We start from the raw sequence: 18,886 nt of genomic DNA, 5'->3' as shown, positions 1-18,886 counted from the left end.
CCTGCAAAAGTAAGCCACAAGCTGCTTTCCTCAAAGAAACTCCACACAGGCCTCTGCCCAATCAGGGCTGGGTTGCCATATCTTGCCTGCTGCAGTGCATTATAGCTTTGATCTCAGTCTCTCTGGCACCTGTGTAAGTGTTGTTGATGCCCGCAGTCAGCAAAGTAGGTCAAAGTCACCCACAATGGGAGAAAGGGCAGGGTGAGGGGGCAGCTCTAAGTTGCAAAGGAAAAGAGTATTTTTGATACGCAAAACCAGCTCCTTGTAAGAATCCAGTGGGAATAAGAAATTAAAACAACCTTACACACTGTTGTTCACTTGAGAGTAGTAAGCATCAAGCTCATTTGACAAGGCGGTACACCAAAGAGTATTGTCTAATACAGTGGTCTCCAACCTTGGCAACTTTAAGACTTGTGGACTTCAACTCCCAGAGTTCCTCAGCCAGCTTTGCTGGCTGAGGAACTCTGAGAGTTGAAGTCCACAGGTCTTAAAAGTTGCCAAGGTTGGAGACCACTGGTCTAATAAACAACAAGCAACTCTTTTCCAATGTATAAAACTTATTTGCTCTTCTATGCTTGTTTGTCCAGAACTGATGCTAACTCACTACAAGTGTACAGATACGGTAGCCCTCAACTTTTGACCACAATCGAGCCCAAAATTTCTGTTGCTAAGTAACACATTTGTTGAATTTAGCACCATTTTATGACTTTTCTTGCTACAGTTGCTAAGTGAATCACTGCACTTATTAAATTACTAACACAGTTGCTAAGTCAATCTGGCTCCCCTATTGACTTTGCTTATCAAAAGGTGATCACATCACCCCGGGACACTGCAACCATCATAAACAGTGGTCAGTTGCCAAGCATCTGAATTATGATCACGTGACCATGTGAAAAGCACTCATAAGTCACTTTTTCCAGTGATATTGTAACTTTGAATGGTCACTAAACAAACTGTTGTATAACTCAACTAATCACAAATTTGGCTTGGATTCAAATTTATATATAAGGAGAGCTTCCTTTCTTTCCCTTGAAGTTTCTCCCCCTCCCTTTTAAGGCTGTCGTCATGCCTCTAATGCATACAAACTTTGTGTAGGTGGAGTTTTTCAATTTATTTATAAATCTGAACTCTGCATGTTCCCCAAGTGAGGCTATTGATCACAGGCAACCTGTATTTGGGGGTTGCCATTTTTGTGTAAACATTGAACCCCATTTTGTGTTTGGGGAAAACGTCAGGACTATCCTTTTTAAAAAAAAAAAAATCTGCCCGTAATGCCTTAAAATCCTTCTCATTTGAATCCAGTGAAGCTGTCAGAGCAGGATTCTGGGCTAGAAGACCAGAAACCAACTTAACAGAATGACCCAAAGGATCATCAAATCCAGTTGTGTTGATTTCTTGCCTATAAAAATGGCACAAATATACATTGCTATCTAAAGATACATGGCAATGAGACAGCTGGGTGATCAATACGATAGCACAGAAGTGCAAAGCAAGCTGTTGTAACATTAACATCACTTTTAACAAGTGCCACAAAAATATACATAAAACAAATAAATAAAGAAGTGAGCTCCAACTTTTTTCAGTAGAGAACAATTATGAAAGACGGCAATCTCTTATTTTTGTGGTTGCCGTATTGTTTTATGTATATTTTTTCTGGCATTTTTTTTAATCTTTACCTTTTGTTCCCTTCCCTTTCTTCCATTTATGTTTGTATTTTTTTTTGTTTTGTTGAATTTTAACAAAGATCTGTGAAAAAACCCTTAATATCACCAACTAATTCCTGACCCATAAATGGCATGTTTGTTAACATGATTTATTTCATTCCATTACTCAACTGCTTGTTATCTGGTGTCCCCCTCCAACCCACCCTTGATCAAATTGAGAGGGCACTTTTTCACCCCTTCAAGAAAATGTGCTGTGGATTAATCCAAGTAACATACAGATATGTAATCAGTGCTGAGGTTTTCAAATTATTAGATAAATCCCATAAAAGATTAGCTTTCGCAGAGCATAAGAAATTCTATATTCTTTTATACAACCTAATTCTGTGGGTCTGTGCTCTGCCTCAAAGGTTCCTTCTGATGCTGTTATCACAAGAGCAGCATTGGGTGAACATGCAGTCTCCAGTTTCATTCCCTTTTCAACTCCTCTACTGATATACCTGTCCTGATTCCCACTCAAGATCCTGAGGGCTGGGGCTAGCCTTGAAAAGCAAGAGAGATACATGAGTCATACCCACTCTTCTCTCTCATTGGCATGAGAGCCATGGTGGTGCAGTGGTTAGAATGCTGTATTGTAGGCTAACTCCCTGCTCACTGCCAGGAGTTCGATTCTGTCCAGCTCAAGGTAGACTCAGCCTTCCATCCTTCATTCGGTAAAATGAAGATTTGGATAATTGGGGGCAATATGCTGACTCTGTAAACTGCTTAAGAAAGGGCTATATAGCACTCTGAAGCAGTATATAAGTCTAAGTGTTATTGCAGTGATGGCAAACCTTTTAGGCACAGAGTGCCCAAACTGGAAGACGCACATATGCATGCACCAGAGCACCAGGAACTCAATGACCAGCTAGCAGGTGCACATGTGCGCCTTGGAAACCCAACAACCAGCTAGCATGCATGCCTTGGAAACCCAACAACCAGCTGGCTGAACTGGGGCGACAGTGCATGTGCCCATAGAGAGGGCTTCGTGTGTCATGCCATCACAGTGTAATTGCTGTCTTCCTAGTATTTGGCTTAGTAGAGGTCACCGTAAACTAGGCACTGGCCTTGCTTAAGGGAAGGCAAAAAGAAAAGGAGGAATTTTTCTTGGGCTAGATCATTTTGTATAGATTATAGAAAATGTACAAATCCCTAATTGACTGATTTTCCAACAATCCCTTTTGAGTAACAATCCATTTATATCCTTCTAACAACATGAAGCTGGAGCTGCAACCAACACTTTCCCTGGAGTGTGTGTGCTTGTGTGTTTGTGTGTGTGTCTTTGCAGCAGGGATGAAGTGGCTTAGAGATATCAAGATTCTCTCTTCCACATAACCATGAAATATGCTGGGACACCATCTATCACTCCCTACCAACTGCAGTATCAGCTTTAGCAGTAAAATTAATGGCTGAGCAAAAATACCAATGCTCTTGACTGCCCAAATTCTGTAATTTACACAGAAATCTAACAGCACATGCAAACATAAGCGGGGGGGGGGAGCATTTGGTATTTGTAGATGTATGTACTGTGATGTGTTTTGTAGAACCACGAACTGAACGCCCAGTGCATATACTTCACTGTACTAGCTGAGACTATAGAACTCTGAGACAATGTGTTATTTTGAGCATGAAGAGAGGTCAAGGATCTGTGGGGAAAGGACAAAGCACTAGTTAATTTTCTCCTTAAGAAGAAAGCTGTCCATAAAAACCACTGACTGTTAGAAAATGAATGGATTCTGGAAAAACAGGAGGACATTCCTGGTTTGTATACCCAAAATAAAATAGCCTATGGAAGAAAATGTCAAACAATATCAAAAGCAGAAAACAATGTTTTGAACACACCTAGGCTCCACGGACAGTTTCTACTGAAAACACAGAGAACTCTTTGAAATGAATGGAGATATATGTATTGGCACAATAGGGTATTCTGTGCCAAAATTTTGGTGCAAAAGACATTCAGGCCAGAAAGCTAGAAATATTTCTTTGGCACCTGGAAACAGTAACACCAGCATATGAATAATGCAGTTTATATAACATTATTGGTCTAATTGATTACTCTTTTAAACATAACTTCCTTGTTAAAAGGAAAAGACTCTTAAGGCTACAGATAAGAGCCTGGCAGTAACAGTGTGTGGAAAGAATGGTTTAATGAAACACAGGTTTCCTTTAACAGTTGCAATGGCTTCTGGCTAGCAGAAGGCCACATTTCACCATTCTATGGCTGAAAATATGTGCAGCTACTATATTCTCCAGATTTGTAGCCTGGAACCAAAATAATTATTTTGAAGCATAACTCAGATACCATCTCTCTCCAAATATTTACAGCCTAAGCTTCATCTACTGAGATCTAATATCGATGAAGGGATTAACATTGTTTTAAATATATATATTTACAGAACATACCTTATTCAGGTAGTCCTCAACTTACAACCATTCGTTTAGCACTGAAAAAAACTGACTTATAACTGCTTTTCACACTTGCAATCATGCAGTATCCCATAGTCATGTGATCAAAATTCAGATGCTGGGCAATTAGTTCAAATTTATGAAGGTTGCTGTGTCCTGGTGTGTGTGTGTGTATGTGTGTGTGTGTGATGTGATGTGATCACCTTTTGTGACCTTCTTTGGGGAAGCCAGATTCACTTAACAATTGTGTTACTAACTTAACAACTGCAGTGATTCACTTAAAAATTGTGGCAAGAAAAGTTGTAAAATGGGATAAAATTCACTTAACATATCTCACTTAGCAACAGAAATTTTGAACTCAACTGTGTTCGAGGACTACCTGTATAAGGCACTTATAGCTTAAATGTCTGTAATTGCTAGTGTAGAGCCAGCATGAAGAACAGAAAAAAATGCTTTTAATTCCAGAATTTACAGAATGGTTGGCAAATGCCAACCCAAAGGAACAATTTGATCCTAGATCCAGCTGTTATTATGTGTTCAGCCCAAACACACACTTAGGGTGATTTATGAGAGAGGCAAAAATTCTAGAATACACAGGCTTATTCATTTCCATATTCTACTCCCGTTGTGCCTCCTTCCAAGAAAAGGAGAAGCAAGCTTTGAAACATTCATCTTCAGCAAGGACCAAAGGGAAGAGAAAGATTTGATTCTTTGCCTTTGAAATCCAATTTAAATCTGTTTGCAAACTGGTCTATTTGCCAACCACTGCCATTGCAGTGTTTCTGTGCCTCTCGCTTCTGAGTCTATTGTCGAATACCTTAAGCGGGAATTAATTTTGAGTGCTTCTTCATAGGACAGGCCATTTTCCAGCAGTACTAATATACAGGATGCTACACTAAGCACAGCATCCCTTTGACACTTTGGGTAGCCTTGAAAGCCAACAGCTTCCATCCACTCCTGTGGGAGAAAAGGCGGCAACAACCATTCCTTTTACAATCGTTGTAAGTTTTCCTTTTTCACTTGGTGTGTCAGACAGTTCTCTAGGTTTGCCATATACTGTAGGTGCAAAAAGCAGAGGCAAACAAAACATCATTTACACAACATTTCCAAAGACAACCCAGAGCACAGTCCTAAGACTCCTGCAATTTAGATGGGGGTGCTGAACTAAGCAAGAGTTGAAGCAACAAAATATGACACTTGAAGCCAAACTACCTGTCAGTCCCACCTGAAAGCCACTTCTAGAACACTGGAAACAGCCTGCCTTTCCTACTTGTTCTCGTCGCCAGCACCTTTTTTAAATTTATTATTTATATCTCATCTTTATTATTTTAATATAAACAACTCAAGGCAGTGCATATATCTAATCCACCTTCCTTCTCCTATTTTCCCAACAACAACAACAACAGTGATAGGCGAGATGGACTGAGGGTGAGTGACAGGCCCATGGTCACCCAGCTGGCTTTCATGGCTCTGGTAAGACTAGAACTCATGATCTCCCAGTTCCTAGCACGATGCCTTAACCACTAGAGCAGTGATGGCAAACGTGTTTCTGCTCGGGTGCCAAAAAGGTGTGCGTATGATAACGTATAAGTGCGTGCTCACACCCATAATGCAATGCCCTCCCCCAGGGCACATGCACGCACACCACCACCACCACCGGTACCCACCCACCCCTGTGTATGCGCACAGGCCTCACTGAAGCCTTCGGACTTCCGGTAGCCCTGTGGGGCCATTTTTCACTTTCCCCAAGGTTTAGGAAAGCCTCCTGAAGCTTGGAGAGGGTATGAAACACCCCAATGGGCCTATTAGAAGTTCATTTCCTAACTTCCGGTAGGCCAGTTGGGCCCATTTTTCACCATCCACAGGCTCCGGAGGCTTTCCTGAAGCCTGGGGAGCGTGAAAACGACCTCTCCCTGCCCTCTGTAAGTCTGAAAATCAGCTGGCCAGCGCGCGTATGTGCACTGGAGCTGACATAGGGTAACGCCTCGCGTGCCCTCAGATATGGCTCGCGTGCCATAGGTTCGCCATCAGGCACTAGAGCAAGCTGACTCTCTTCAGAAGCTCAGCCCATAGCTAGTAAGGGTGAAGCCCAAAACTGGGGCAGGGAGCATGGAAGGCCACCTGTTTCTCCAACGAGAAAACAAAGCAGAGGAGAAACCTGCTAGAATCCACATTCCAACAGATGGGGAAGCACACGAGCGAGTGAAAAGAATTACTTCCCAAAACTGAAGACAACCAAAGTTTTTTTTCCCCAAAAAAATATCAACATGTGCTTTGCAGCCAGTGCTATGCTTGATAACAAAGACGGAGGAAAAAAACTTTGTACAGAAGACATACAGATTTGTCCTTCGGGCACTCTGTGTGATTATTCCTGTATTACTTGAACAAGTACAGGTAATCCTTGGCTTAACCACCATAATGAACGTTTCATTGCTAAGCAAGACAATTAAGTGAGTTACGTCCTACTTTACTATCTTTTTTCCCACAGCGAATTAGGGCAGTTGTTAAGTGAATCCAGCTTCCCCTGTTGACTTTGCTTGTTGGAAGCCAGCTGGGAAGGTTACAAATGGTGATCACAGGACAGCGCAACTGTCATAAATACATGCCAGTGGTCAAGCACCCGAATTTGGATCATGTGACCATCAGGATGCTGCAACGATCATACATTTGAAAACAGTCATAAGTCACCTTTTCAGCACTGTTGTACGTTCAAATGGCCATTAAATGAATGGTTGTAAGCTGAGGACTACCTGTAAGGTGTACGGACCCATGACATGTTTCTATTCACACAGAAATCAACAATGCCCATTTTCCAAACATGAAAATGCATGAGGTTTGCTTGCTGTTTCCTATCCCTAATGTAGATTTTTAGAGAATTTCGCTGTCAAAAATATAGTTGGATGCCTTAGCCTAGTCTTCTCTCTATCAAGACACAAACTTGCAATGTTATCCAATACAAAATGTATACCTAGTTCCCAATTCTGTGCAATTCTTGACCTATAATATCAAACACTGCTATCTTTGACATGCTTGACATGTTTATCCACATGTTAGCCTCATGTTACCATATCATACTGAACTATAAAATATCCACCTAGTAACTGCATTATTTAGAAGGCCAGCAGACAGTTGAGTAGTTCAGTGTGCTCTGCCAACACAGCCATCATAAATGCCACAGGAACTAGTATGTATAAAAGAATTTCAACTGCCTAAGCTGCCTGAGAAGGTTGGACTCATCAAAGGATCACCTGCTCCCAGCTGGAATCTCCATTGCAGATTCTTCTCTGTCAACAGAGTGGTTTTCTAGTTCCTGTGGACTGTTCCTTCCATCCCATTAGCCAGGATGACTAAGGTTTTTAATTCCAACACAAGGTATCTGACTAAGGAATACTACCACAGAGGTCGGGATCCTTTATTTTACAGTATACAGAATTAGTTATCATATCTCAATTCCGAATCTTTGCTTATCGGGGCCAAAAATATCTAACTCTGAGAAACATCCTCCTGAATAATCTACAGAAAGTTGCAACCCTTCCTCAAGGTATGAAAAACATATGAAGAATGGTTGCAGTCTAATGAAAAGAAGGCCTAGCGACATGATAGCAATATTCCAATATCTGAGGGGCTGCCACAAAGAAGAGAAGATCAACCTGTTTTCCAAAGCAGCAGAAGGCAAGACAAGAAATAATGGTTGTAAACTAATCAAGGAGAAAAGCAACCAGGAATTAAGGAGAAACTTCTTAACAGTGAGAACACTTAAGAACAGCTTGCCTTCAGACGTTTTGGGTGCTCCAATACTGAAGGCTTTCAAGAAGAGACTGGAAAACCACTTTTCTGAAATGGTATAGGGCAGGGGTGTCAAACTCAAGGCCTGAGGGCCGGATTCGGCCAATGCAATCAAGTTTGACACCCCTGGTATAGAGTCTCCTACTTGAGCAAGGGGTTGGACTAGAAGGTCTCCAAGGTTCCTTCCAACTCTATTCTGATTGAAGGTATATGGCCTTGCCCTGACTAGTGGTCATTCCCCAGGAGTGCCTGGAATGGTGGCAAAATGGGAGTTCAGTTGACTGTATCGGGGAACAACTTAATCATTCCAAGTCCCCTCTGACCATAAATATCTCCTATGACTTTCTTTTTTGGCTCAGCAGAAGGCTGTCTCATACCTAAGCCAGCCAGGGAGGAAAGGAATCTGAGAGTAGACTCTGAACTTCCCATGAGCTGTAGATGGATGTATCTGCCTTGAATAACCTTAGTCCTTATAAATAGAATCCACCAAAGACTGTTTTGGTAGGGAAAAATTCCTGACCTGTTCTGCCAGCCTTCAAAAGATTGCTCCTGGGCCCTGAGGGCAGATGTAACTATGTTTGGCCTCCTCTTTTCTCAGTGAATCATTTTGTGATTAACTGGAGGAATTCTCGGGCATGTACACGTGCCAGGCTTGTGTTGTTAGAGGATTGCACTCAGGATTAGTTGGTATAGAAACATATTTTCAGCCCCCACTTATGCCCTGAAGAAAATATTTCAAATACAAAAGCTGACCCACCTCAAGAAAAGGGGAGCCTGGCACCCATTCAGTTTCTAGGGATACTGTGCTCTTGCAAAATTCCTATTTGAGAACAGGGTCATCCCCAAAAGAATCAATATTGAATGACAGCTGTCCAACAAAAAGCACACTAACAAATGTGATCTGACTGAGATGTCACTACAATGGTACCTCAGTACTTATCGTGAATTGGTTCCGGAAGGTGTGATAAGCACTAAAAAGGATGTGTGTCAAACAAATTTTTCCCATAAGGAATAATGTAATGAGTCACAAGGCAGCCAACACCAACAAGTTCTAGCTTGAGTACCAAACAATGAGTACCGGGCAAAATTTTCATGTCACAATGTGTTGAGCACCAAATTTATGAGTTTCAAACAGTTCATTACCAAGGTAACATTGTACCTGGCAAAGGATTTGAGTCTCACGTCGATGTGAAACCAGAAATTATCATAAATGGACGCCCTGGAATATCAAAGAACTTAAAAGAGGCTACATATAGTAGCAGGGTAGAACAAATAACTGGAAAAATAAAATTTTCTGAACATTAGGAGTAAAGGATTGTGTTCCATTATTAAACTGGGTTCATACATCATGCCAAACCATGGCTTCCTTAACTGTGCTACTTAATCTCCAAGTGGCTGGGAAGTTCACACACTTAAGTCAAAACCAAACAAAGTATAGCTTAGCACAGTGTGCAAACTGGGTCACTCAGTGAAATCTCTTGCTCAATATTGTCAGCTCAGCACGCAATTACTGTTGCAGGGAACTCCAAAACTTCTGAGAACAATTTTTTTCCCAGCCCTCCTGGAGGTGGAAGAAATTGGCTGCTAAAGCTTCCTCCAGTAAAAGTGGTGCTCTACTAGCAAGCCATGAACAATTGGCCTCAAACAATTGTCCTTTGTAGTGGATCAACTAAGATACAAGACCAAACACTGAAGAAATCAAATCTCCACTGAGAAGCAGTCTAGAGTCCTCACATCTGTCCCTACCTCCTGTTTTGGGGCAGCAGCTTGGCAATTTCATTTGCCAGCATCTCTCTCTATAGGGACACCTTGAATTTGAGAGAGACAAGTACTTCAACCAATGTATACAGTCAAGATTGGAGAGATAGAAGATAGAACACTAGTAAGTCGCTGCATTCTAATGCTTTAAAAAATTCCCCATATGGAACTGCAAAAGCAGCTTTAAGATATATGAAGCAGCTTCAATTCAACTCCCAGAATTCCCCAGCAAAAGCATGCTTGGTGGAAAATTCTGGGAAGTGAAGTCCACATATATTAAAGTTGCCAAGGTTGGGAAACACTGATCCAAAGGATCATTTTACAAGGAGAGAGAAATAAAGATATGCATCATACTGTGAAAAGAGAGCAGAGCTGAGAACGGCTATCCCAGCTATCCTGCACATTTCAAAACTTTACAGCAAATTTAAGAAACCCAGCAAGGGGGACATCCTTACATGGAAGTTAATGCAATCTAGGTTTGCATGCAATCTACGTTAAACCAACAGATACACATACAAGGAACAAAGTTAAGTGAAAATAAAATAATATTTTATTCTTTGGAATAATATGCCAAATCTCCAGCAGCAAAAGATAAACGTCATCTGCATGAAACACCACACATATATAATCTGTGTCTACCAACATTTGTATCTACAGCGTTCTGCTTCTGAAAAGTTAGCACCCAAATCGCTTTGCAGATCAATGAAGCTATGGCGCCTTTAAAAATCTTACTTAAATTACCCTTGCTGCAGAAATTTAATCAAAACCTATCTTCAGTGCAGTAAGGAACATAAGCCTGTTTTTTTTTTTAAACAGCATAATATCTAATTCTGCCCAGGCATTCCTTTCTCCCTTTTCTTTCCTCTGAGCTGTCTGGGTAATTCTGGGAATTGAAGTCCACCCATCTTCAAGTTGCCACGATTGAGAAACCCTCTTCTGGATGGTTTGGACTACAATTCTCATGATGTCTGAACTCAGCTTATTGGAGTTAAAATCCGCACCTGCTGCAGGACATCAGACCATTTACCTCAGACATATCAAAAAGTGTGTGGGTGGGGGGGGGGGTTGGATTAGCCCAGGAACCTAGTTTATCTGAAAACAGTGGCTTTCCTTGCCTCAACGCTTTCCCGGTTTTGTTTTTGACTATTGACTGCAAACTCTTCTCCTACATTCCACAACAGTCAAATCGCCCTGACCCCACCTAACCTCTCCCGCATCCATACAAAAGGCGGGCTGTAGGGAGCCTTCCCTCCCTCCCCCCCCCACCCACCTCCCATTCTTCCAGCCTAGGATAACGCAAAAACAAGAAGCCGCTTTCCAGAATCATCCATCAAACATCGCTCGGGTTTGTTTACCGAGCAGCACAAATTGCAGCGGCAACCCAACTGACCCCGTTTCATTGTACACAAATCAAAGCGATTTGGAACAGCGATTCTCGGGGGGGGGTCTCCCCACCCTTCAAAGTCCCTGTCCCTCACCCAGTCCCAGTAGTGAAAGATCCGCAGTCTCCTAGAATTTGCACTGCACCAATAAGTCCCCTCTTTCTTTCTTTGTATTGCATACATCTCCAATCGGCTGTTTTGTAGCCCCTCTTCCATAACCATTTCAGTACCAACAAAAACTGTTTTTACCACCACCACCCCGGACTCCTCTTCTCCCTTCGCTTTTGCTGTGGATTCCCCAACCCAACCCAATCCCTCTTTTTTTTGGGGGGGGGGACCCGTTTCCATAGACGTTGGCAACCCAAGAAAGGCTAACAATCTAAAGCAGAATGCCAAAGAAGGCATTTCCCGGTGACCGTTTGTTTTTTTAAAAGGAAAATGAATTAAAACCCCCAGACTTAGTCGCTCCTTCCGGTGTAGTGAGCTACAGTATAGTGGGGCAAGCTAAGGAGTGGAAAATGTTAAAAAAAGAACCCCACCCGCCCGTGATGGCATGAAAATACAAAAAAAACCCATTCAACACCGTAGCGAGCTTCTCGGCTACTTCATTTCCTCTCTTTCTCGACCTCCCTCGGTTGGCGCCCACCAGCCCACTTGCAATCCGGAGGGGAAGTGGGGGGCGAGAGGGAGAGAGAGAAAGGAGAAATAAAATTGCAGCAGAAAACAAGAGGCTTACCGGAATTGTTATCCATGCTGAGTCTCTCTCTCTCTTCCGCCGTCCTCCCGTTATTAGTGCAAACCTTGCTTCTCGGGTTGCCGAAATGCAATAATAATAATAAAAATAAAAATAAAGAGGGGAGGTAGGGAATCGCCTCGGGGAGGGCAATGAAGAGTTGCGCGTTCAATAGCTAGCTTTCGTAGGAAGCGCTGGGCTCTCCCAAATGGAGCCAAAAAAACAATAATAACTAGAAAGGGGGCGATCGGTAGCAAAAGCCGGCTGTGCGCGACGAGGGAATCCTCCCCACCGTCCCCCCTCTTCCCCCGCCTCTGTGTGTGTGTGTGTGTGAGAGAGAGAGAGAGAGAGAGAGGGAGGGAGAGAGAGAGAGGGAGAGGAGCGCGCGCGCGTGCTTGCCTACTCCCGAGCCACCGCGCTCTGCAAAATGGTTTGTGCTTCCAGGAGGCAGCGGTCGTGTTCTCCACTGCGATTTCCACGTGCTTTTTGGAAGCAAGGCTCGGCAAGAGGCTGAAGCCGAGCCGTTCCCTCTCCCTCCCTCCCTCCCCAACCCAGTTCCCTGAATTCGAGGCTATGTGGGTGAGCGTTCCCGCTGGGGGTTGGGTTGCGGGTGTTTGTTTTTTTTCTTCTCCCTTCCCCTTTGCTTATTCAACTCCCAAGATGAATCGCTGGCTCTTGTTTTTCAGCCAAGGCGAAGAGCGGGGGAGTTAGGATCTGGCGTACCTCAAGCGGCTGGCTCATGTGTAGCCTGCATGTGACAGAATCAAAGGCTTGCCCCACTGACACACATTCGGGCAGCCCAAGCGATGACATCAGCTCCGCGGCTCTGCACATGGGCAGGAGGGCGGGGCGGGAGGAGGGACGCGGCGGAGCTCGGGATAGAGGAAGAAATTCGCACATACGCACCGGCCCCACACTGGTCCCAGGTCGGACGTTGTCGAAGGGCAAGGCTCAGGGTTTTTGCCTGCGTCGAAAATGCAACCGGGTGAAGCGGGCGCTCCGAGCGAGCGAGCGAGAGCAAGAAAAACGGGCAGAGGTGAGGCGCACCGCTTTGCGACTTCTGCTAAGTGAGTGTAAGGGGCGCTGCAAAAAAAAAAAAAAGCAGAGATGGACCTCTGTTATTACAGAAACTGCCAAAGAGCCATCAGTAAACAGCCTAACCAAAGAATCTGTAAGACCGCCCCCCACCCTCACACAGGCAAGACACCAGAATATAAACTGATAGCAAATTAGTAGTGGCGGATTAAGGCCCACTGATGCCCTAAGCATTGACAAATCTTGGTGCCCCCCCCCTCCTTTGTACATACGGTACAAATCTTCATTAGTTTCTTTTTTTTTTTCTCAACTTAGTGGTGCCCCCTTGGGGCTGGTGCCCTAAGCAGGTGCTTAGTCTGCTTAATGGTTACTTACTAGCACTTGATGGTGTTACTTAGTTAGGGTAATGAAAGGTCTGCAAGAAAACAAGCAAGCTCGGAGCAATGCTGCTTCACGGTGCTCTACAGCCCTCTCTAAGTGGTTTACAGAATTAGCACATTGCCCCTAACAATCTGGGTCCTCATTTTACCCACCTCGGAAGGATGGGATGCTGAGTCAACCTTGAGCATGGTGGGATTCGAACTGCCAAATTGCAGTCAGTAGGCAGTCAGCAGAAGTAGCCTGCAGTACTGCATTATAAACCATTATGCCACTGCGGCTCTCAGAGTGCACCAAGGACCCTCAGCTACACATATTCTCCTTTATTGGTCTTTGATTACCTCATAAGAGGTTTTGGGTTTGCCCGCTTCCTCGGCCCCTTCCCCACCCCAAGTCTTCTGAGAGTTGGCAGGCATACAAGTTTAATAAATTTTTACTTTATTGTGGTTGGTTGCACAGCCGGCCAGATGTTAAGACTCGATTTGGCATTTTTATCAACCGATCGAATCCTTCCCAAGAATCTGGGATAGGCAGATGCTTTATTAATTTGGAAGAAAGATACACATATTGAATTTGTTATGGTACAGCTGTTTGGTGTGCCTTTCTGCATATGTTAGGAAAAGAGAGATAATATTCTTCTATAATCTGCAAGTTTTGCCCTATGGACATATTCAGCTAAGTTATGGAAAGAGTTGCATAGTCTCTGCTAAGCATGATTTGTGGTTATTTTCCAGAGAGGGGTTTAATTAGGCTAAAAATGCACACACTTACCTGAATGCATGCTTCACTGCACCTAATTAGACTCACTTTTGAGAAGATGCATGAAGAATTTAATGGGAATTCCAGGCTTAAGAAAATTCCTTAGTTCTCTTAATTTCCCTGGGACTAAGGATGAATACCAACAGCTAAATTATCACATCTATTAAAGACGAACTGATGCACAAGAAAAAATTAAGCCATTCTTATGCTTATGTTATTCATCGTAACCTGAAATGCTATTGAAAGATATCTGTATGCCCTAGCTTTGCTAACATAAGGATGGGAAGTGGGAAGCTCTCATCCTAATTTCTAAATCCTAGACCACAATCCCTGTAATCAGAGATAAAATCCGCCTAATCTTTCCTTTCAGGTTTGGGAAAAGAAAAGAGATGCCAAAAAAAAGGTTTCTTTTTGTCTCTGATCCCACTGTTCCTTTACTTCTACCATTCAGCTGCAATACATTACGGCTGAAGGAAGGGGCCTTTAGCAAAAAATGTTTCCTGTTATAATAAAAGGAAGACTGAAGAGTGATCATTTTAATAACCCATGGAGCCTATTCAAAAGGAACTTGGGCATATTTAAATGCTTTCATGTTTAAATGCTCAGAATGGCAAGCAGTTCTCCACATAATCATTAGGAATAGAATCTAAAGCTTCCTGTTAGTGAAATAAACTTGCTTTACATAAAACCAGCCACAGACATACTATGTGTATGTATATATGTGTGTGCATATATGGGTATGTGTGTGTATGTATCTGTGTATGTATATATAGTTCTCGACTTATGATAATTGGGACCAGAATTTTCATTGCAAAGGTGGTTGTTAAGAGAGTTGCACTCAATTTTATGGCCTTTTTTGCTTTGGTTGTTAAGCAAATCACTGCAGTTATTAAGTGAATCATGTGGTCATTAAGCAAACCTGGCTTTCCCCATTAATTCTGCTTGTTGGAAGTCAGCTGGGAAGGTTGTAAATGGCAATCACATGACCCTGGGATGCTACATGCCAGTTGCCAAGCATCCAAATTCTGATCACATGACCATGAGGATGCAACATTCATAAGTGCAGGAACTAGTTTAAGTCACTTTTTTTCTGTGCAATTATAACTTCAAATGGTTGCTAAATGAATGGTTATAAGTCAGGGATCACTATTTATACATACATACATATATACATATAATATGACAGGCTAAATGTGTTCCTCATGAGCAGATAGACTACAGGGAATCGTCTAGTTCCATTTTTTTAGTCCACAGCACTTCACAAGATCATACTACTGAAATTCAGTGGCTGAATATTGATTTCGAGCAGTGCAATTTTTCTTTTAATTAAATAAGGCTGTAAATAGGTTTATAAGGTCTCTGTGAAATCTAACATATTTATTTGATCTTATTTCCATCCCAAAAGCTGAAAATGTCAATCCGTTCACTCCAAGGACATCGTGCATCTTCCCGCGGTCCTTGGGAGTGCTGTCCTGGGGTTTGTTTGTTTTTTAAATCATAGTCTTGGCCGCAAAAAGATAATATGTTCTCTGTAGTCCAATATGTTCTTCTGCCAGTAAGCATCCCCATTCTTATGGGAAACCCTCAAATGTATACCAGTAGAATAGAAATTGAGCAACATAGGGTAACTTTTTCATCAGGTAGCAGGAGATGTTTGTTTGTCTCCATATCTATTTATTTTTACATACATTTTGGGAGATAACAAAGGACTAAAATCAAGAAATCATGATTAATAAAAGTAAGCTCAAAACTACTAACACATAGGTGCCCTTGAAAAGCATAATTAATTCAAAATGTAGCAGCAGCGTAGGCAGTTTGGGGCATTTAAGGATATACTCATACAATTGACTACCAGCAGTTTGGCAGTTCAGTCCTGAGCAGTTCAAGCTTGACTCAGCCTTCCATCGGTGATGGATTCCTACTGGTTCGGCCCGGTTCAGCTGAACCGGAAGTGGTTTGGCGGCCTGAGTCACTGAAACTGGCAGCGACCCAGGCCTGCCACACCCCCAAATCGGCGGCGCCATCTTGTTTTTTGTTCCTGCGCATGTGCAGAACAATTTTAATTGCACTGTGTGCGCACACAGAGCGTGCATCAAGTGTACACACACACGTGGCACACACACAAGCAAACCAGCATTAGTGCCTGCTGGAATCCACCCCTGCCTTCCATCCTTTTGAGGTTGGTAAAATGAGGACCCAGATTGTTACGGGCAATATGGTGACTATGTTAACTGCTTAAAGAGATCTGTAAAACACTGTGAATCGGTATATAAGTCTAAGTGCTATTGCTATTCCATAAACCACGATTTCTAATGATCTTCTGAGTACAATTCAAGATGCTGTTTATCATCTACAAAACAAGGCATGCCTGAGATTTAAAAGAAATCATTCCATTCTATAACCAATAAAAAGACAACCTCCAAACAATGCAGCCAATAATGTGTTTAGCATTCCAGCCCAGGTGCCTGAATGAACAACCAGATCTTTAACACTGTACAAGGACAACGGGACAGGGTTGTCCAAAACCGTGACCCGTCAAAACTGTGCTCGACTAAGCCGCGCCCGATTAAACTGCATCGCTGACGTCATCAACAGGGCGACAACAGCCAGCGCGGAGAAAGAAGGGCGCTTTAAATAGCGCTTTGAAAGCAAGCCGATTCAACTTAAGGTAAGGGTTAGGTTTAGGGTTAGCTTTAGGGTTAGGTTTAGGGTTAGGTTAAGGGTTAGGGTTAGGTTTAGGGTTAGGTTAAGGGTTAGGGTTAGGGTTAGGTTAAGGGTTAGGATTAGGTTTAGGGTTACATTAAGGGTTAGGTTTAGGGTTAGGTTTAGAGTTAGGTTAAGGGTTAGATTTAGGGTTAGGTTTAGGATTAGGTTTAGGGGGGTTAGGTTTAGGTTTAGGGGTTAATTTTAGGTTTAGCGTTTACAGCTTGCTTCTGTCTCCACGCTGTTGTCGCCCTGTTGATGACGTCAGCTATGCGGTTTCGTCGAGTGCGGTTTAGTCGAACGCAGTTTTGTGGTGGAACAGCACCCCCAAAACTAATGGGGGTGCTGTTCCAACGGGACAGGTATTTTGACAAACATGACTCCTACATCCTGCTTAATTGAAGGAATGCAGAGCATGCCCACTTGATTGGCTTGTGTAGGACAAGCAGAAACAGAGACTAGCAGTTTCACAAATAACCTGATCCTGTGCCTTGTATTTTAGATAATAATCAGCATCTTGTATTGAACTTAGAAAATCACTAGAAGCCAGATTGGCTTATGGAGTAGTGAGTAGTGATGTTTTATGAGTGTTATGAAATGCCTAAACTGCCTACTAATTACAGCTTCTGAATGCTCTTCAACAACACCCGACATACAGTACATTTTGGTAATTCAAACAGGAGATGAGAAATGTGAATTACTGTGATACAGGACCTGATCTAGAAACGGACACAAGTGGTGCACAACATGAACCTGGGCAACGGCTCTTGCAGCTAACTGCAATTTGCTGTAAAATGTAAATCCAAGGCACAACACCCCATCAGATCCTTCAACCACTGACCACTGCAGCGTATTAAAAGATGAGGCCACCAATTCCAATGTAACACAGGGCATCTACAATAAAAGCATTAGTAAAAGCACAAATAAAACCATAGGCCCCAGGAGAAAGATGATTCATTTTGTACACAATGCAACCCCAGGATCCACCACCCAGTTTAACCCAAGGATTGCAGGAACAGCCAGATGTAAGTGCTCTCTTAATCATGGTCAGAATGGGGTCAGAACCATCTCAGCAGGGATATTGTTCCAGAGAGCGAGCCTGCCACATATAAGGCATACTTCTTAGATCTCAATAAGGGACTGTTTAATGCATGGAACTTGGAGCATGTTCACTCTCCCAAATCAGACAGGATGAACAGAAACTATGGAAGGTGCTTTCTTAGATTTTAACAGCCCAATACCATTATGGGCTTTTTGGCTTATAATTGGTACCTTAAATTACTCAAATGGGGAATGCTGTAGCCAGGGTTGCGATTCAAATAATTTAACAACCGGTTCTCTGCTCTAATGACCAGCTGGGTAGGCGTGGCTCAGTGGGCATGTGACTGTGTGGGCGTGGCCAACTCAATGTCACTCAGGTCGATGGGTGCTTCTGCTTAGCTGTTACAATGTAATAAGGGTTAACCAAAGAGGCAGTTTCTGTAAGCAGGGCAATAAAGGTTAGGCTAGAAACAACACCAGAATGTCTCTTTCCTGCCTTCCCTACAGGATTAGCCCTATAAAATGTAAAAAAACAAAATGAGATTTCTTCCAACAACCGGTTCTCCAAACTGCTTAGAAAGTTAACAAGCGGTTCTCCCGAATAGGTGCGAACTGGCTGAATCTCACCCCTGGCTGTAGACTACTAGTAATCAGTGCAACTTGTAAAGCAGATACTTTACATGGGCATCATGTGGCATGCCTGTAATCAATGGTCCCAACCTTTATGGCTTGGCAGCCCGGCAGGGGGATGGGGAGAGGAACCAGCCTGCTGCTCAGGAAAGTCAAGCTGTGCGTGCACGCGTGTGTGTACCAGCCTGCCACCTGCAGAAATTGAACTGCGCATATGTGTGTATGTGCTGGCCAGCCGCTCGCATGGGCGTTCTGAATGGGCCACAGCCTAGGAGTAGACCACTGCCCGGAGATAGCAATAGCAGTTAGACTTATATACCGCTTCATAGGGCTTTCAGCCCTCTCTAAGCGGTTTTTACAGAGTCAGCATATTGCCCCCAACAACAATCCGGGTTCTCATTTTACCCACCTCGGAAGGATGGAAGGCTGAGTCAACCTTGAGCCGGTGAGATTTGAACCGCCGAACTGCAGATAACAGCCAGCTGAAGTGGCCTGCACTACTGCACCCTAACCACTGCGCCACCTCGGCTCTTGATAGGGACCCCTATCTATAATTGTCCGTGTCAGCGCAATCT

At 43.1% G+C, this 18,886-nt stretch overlaps 1 protein-coding gene across 1 annotated transcript in view; it reads right to left on the bottom strand.

Moving 5' to 3' along the window:
• Positions 1-12,541, bottom strand: part of LOC116504639 (nuclear receptor subfamily 1 group D member 1-like) — a 40,679-nt gene extending 28,138 nt beyond the window's left edge. The window contains exon 1 of the mRNA XM_032211792.1: positions 11,769-12,541. Coding sequence (XP_032067683.1) covers positions 11,769-11,784 — 16 coding nt within the window. The 5' untranslated portion in view covers positions 11,785-12,541. The remainder of the gene's footprint in view (positions 1-11,768) is intronic.
• Positions 12,542-18,886: the final 6,345 nt, after the last annotated feature.

This window comes from Thamnophis elegans, chromosome 2, assembly GCF_009769535.1.
Source record: "Thamnophis elegans isolate rThaEle1 chromosome 2, rThaEle1.pri, whole genome shotgun sequence".
NCBI lineage: Eukaryota > Metazoa > Chordata > Lepidosauria > Squamata > Colubridae > Thamnophis > Thamnophis elegans.
This window is presented reverse-complemented; position numbering and strand designations above follow the sequence as displayed.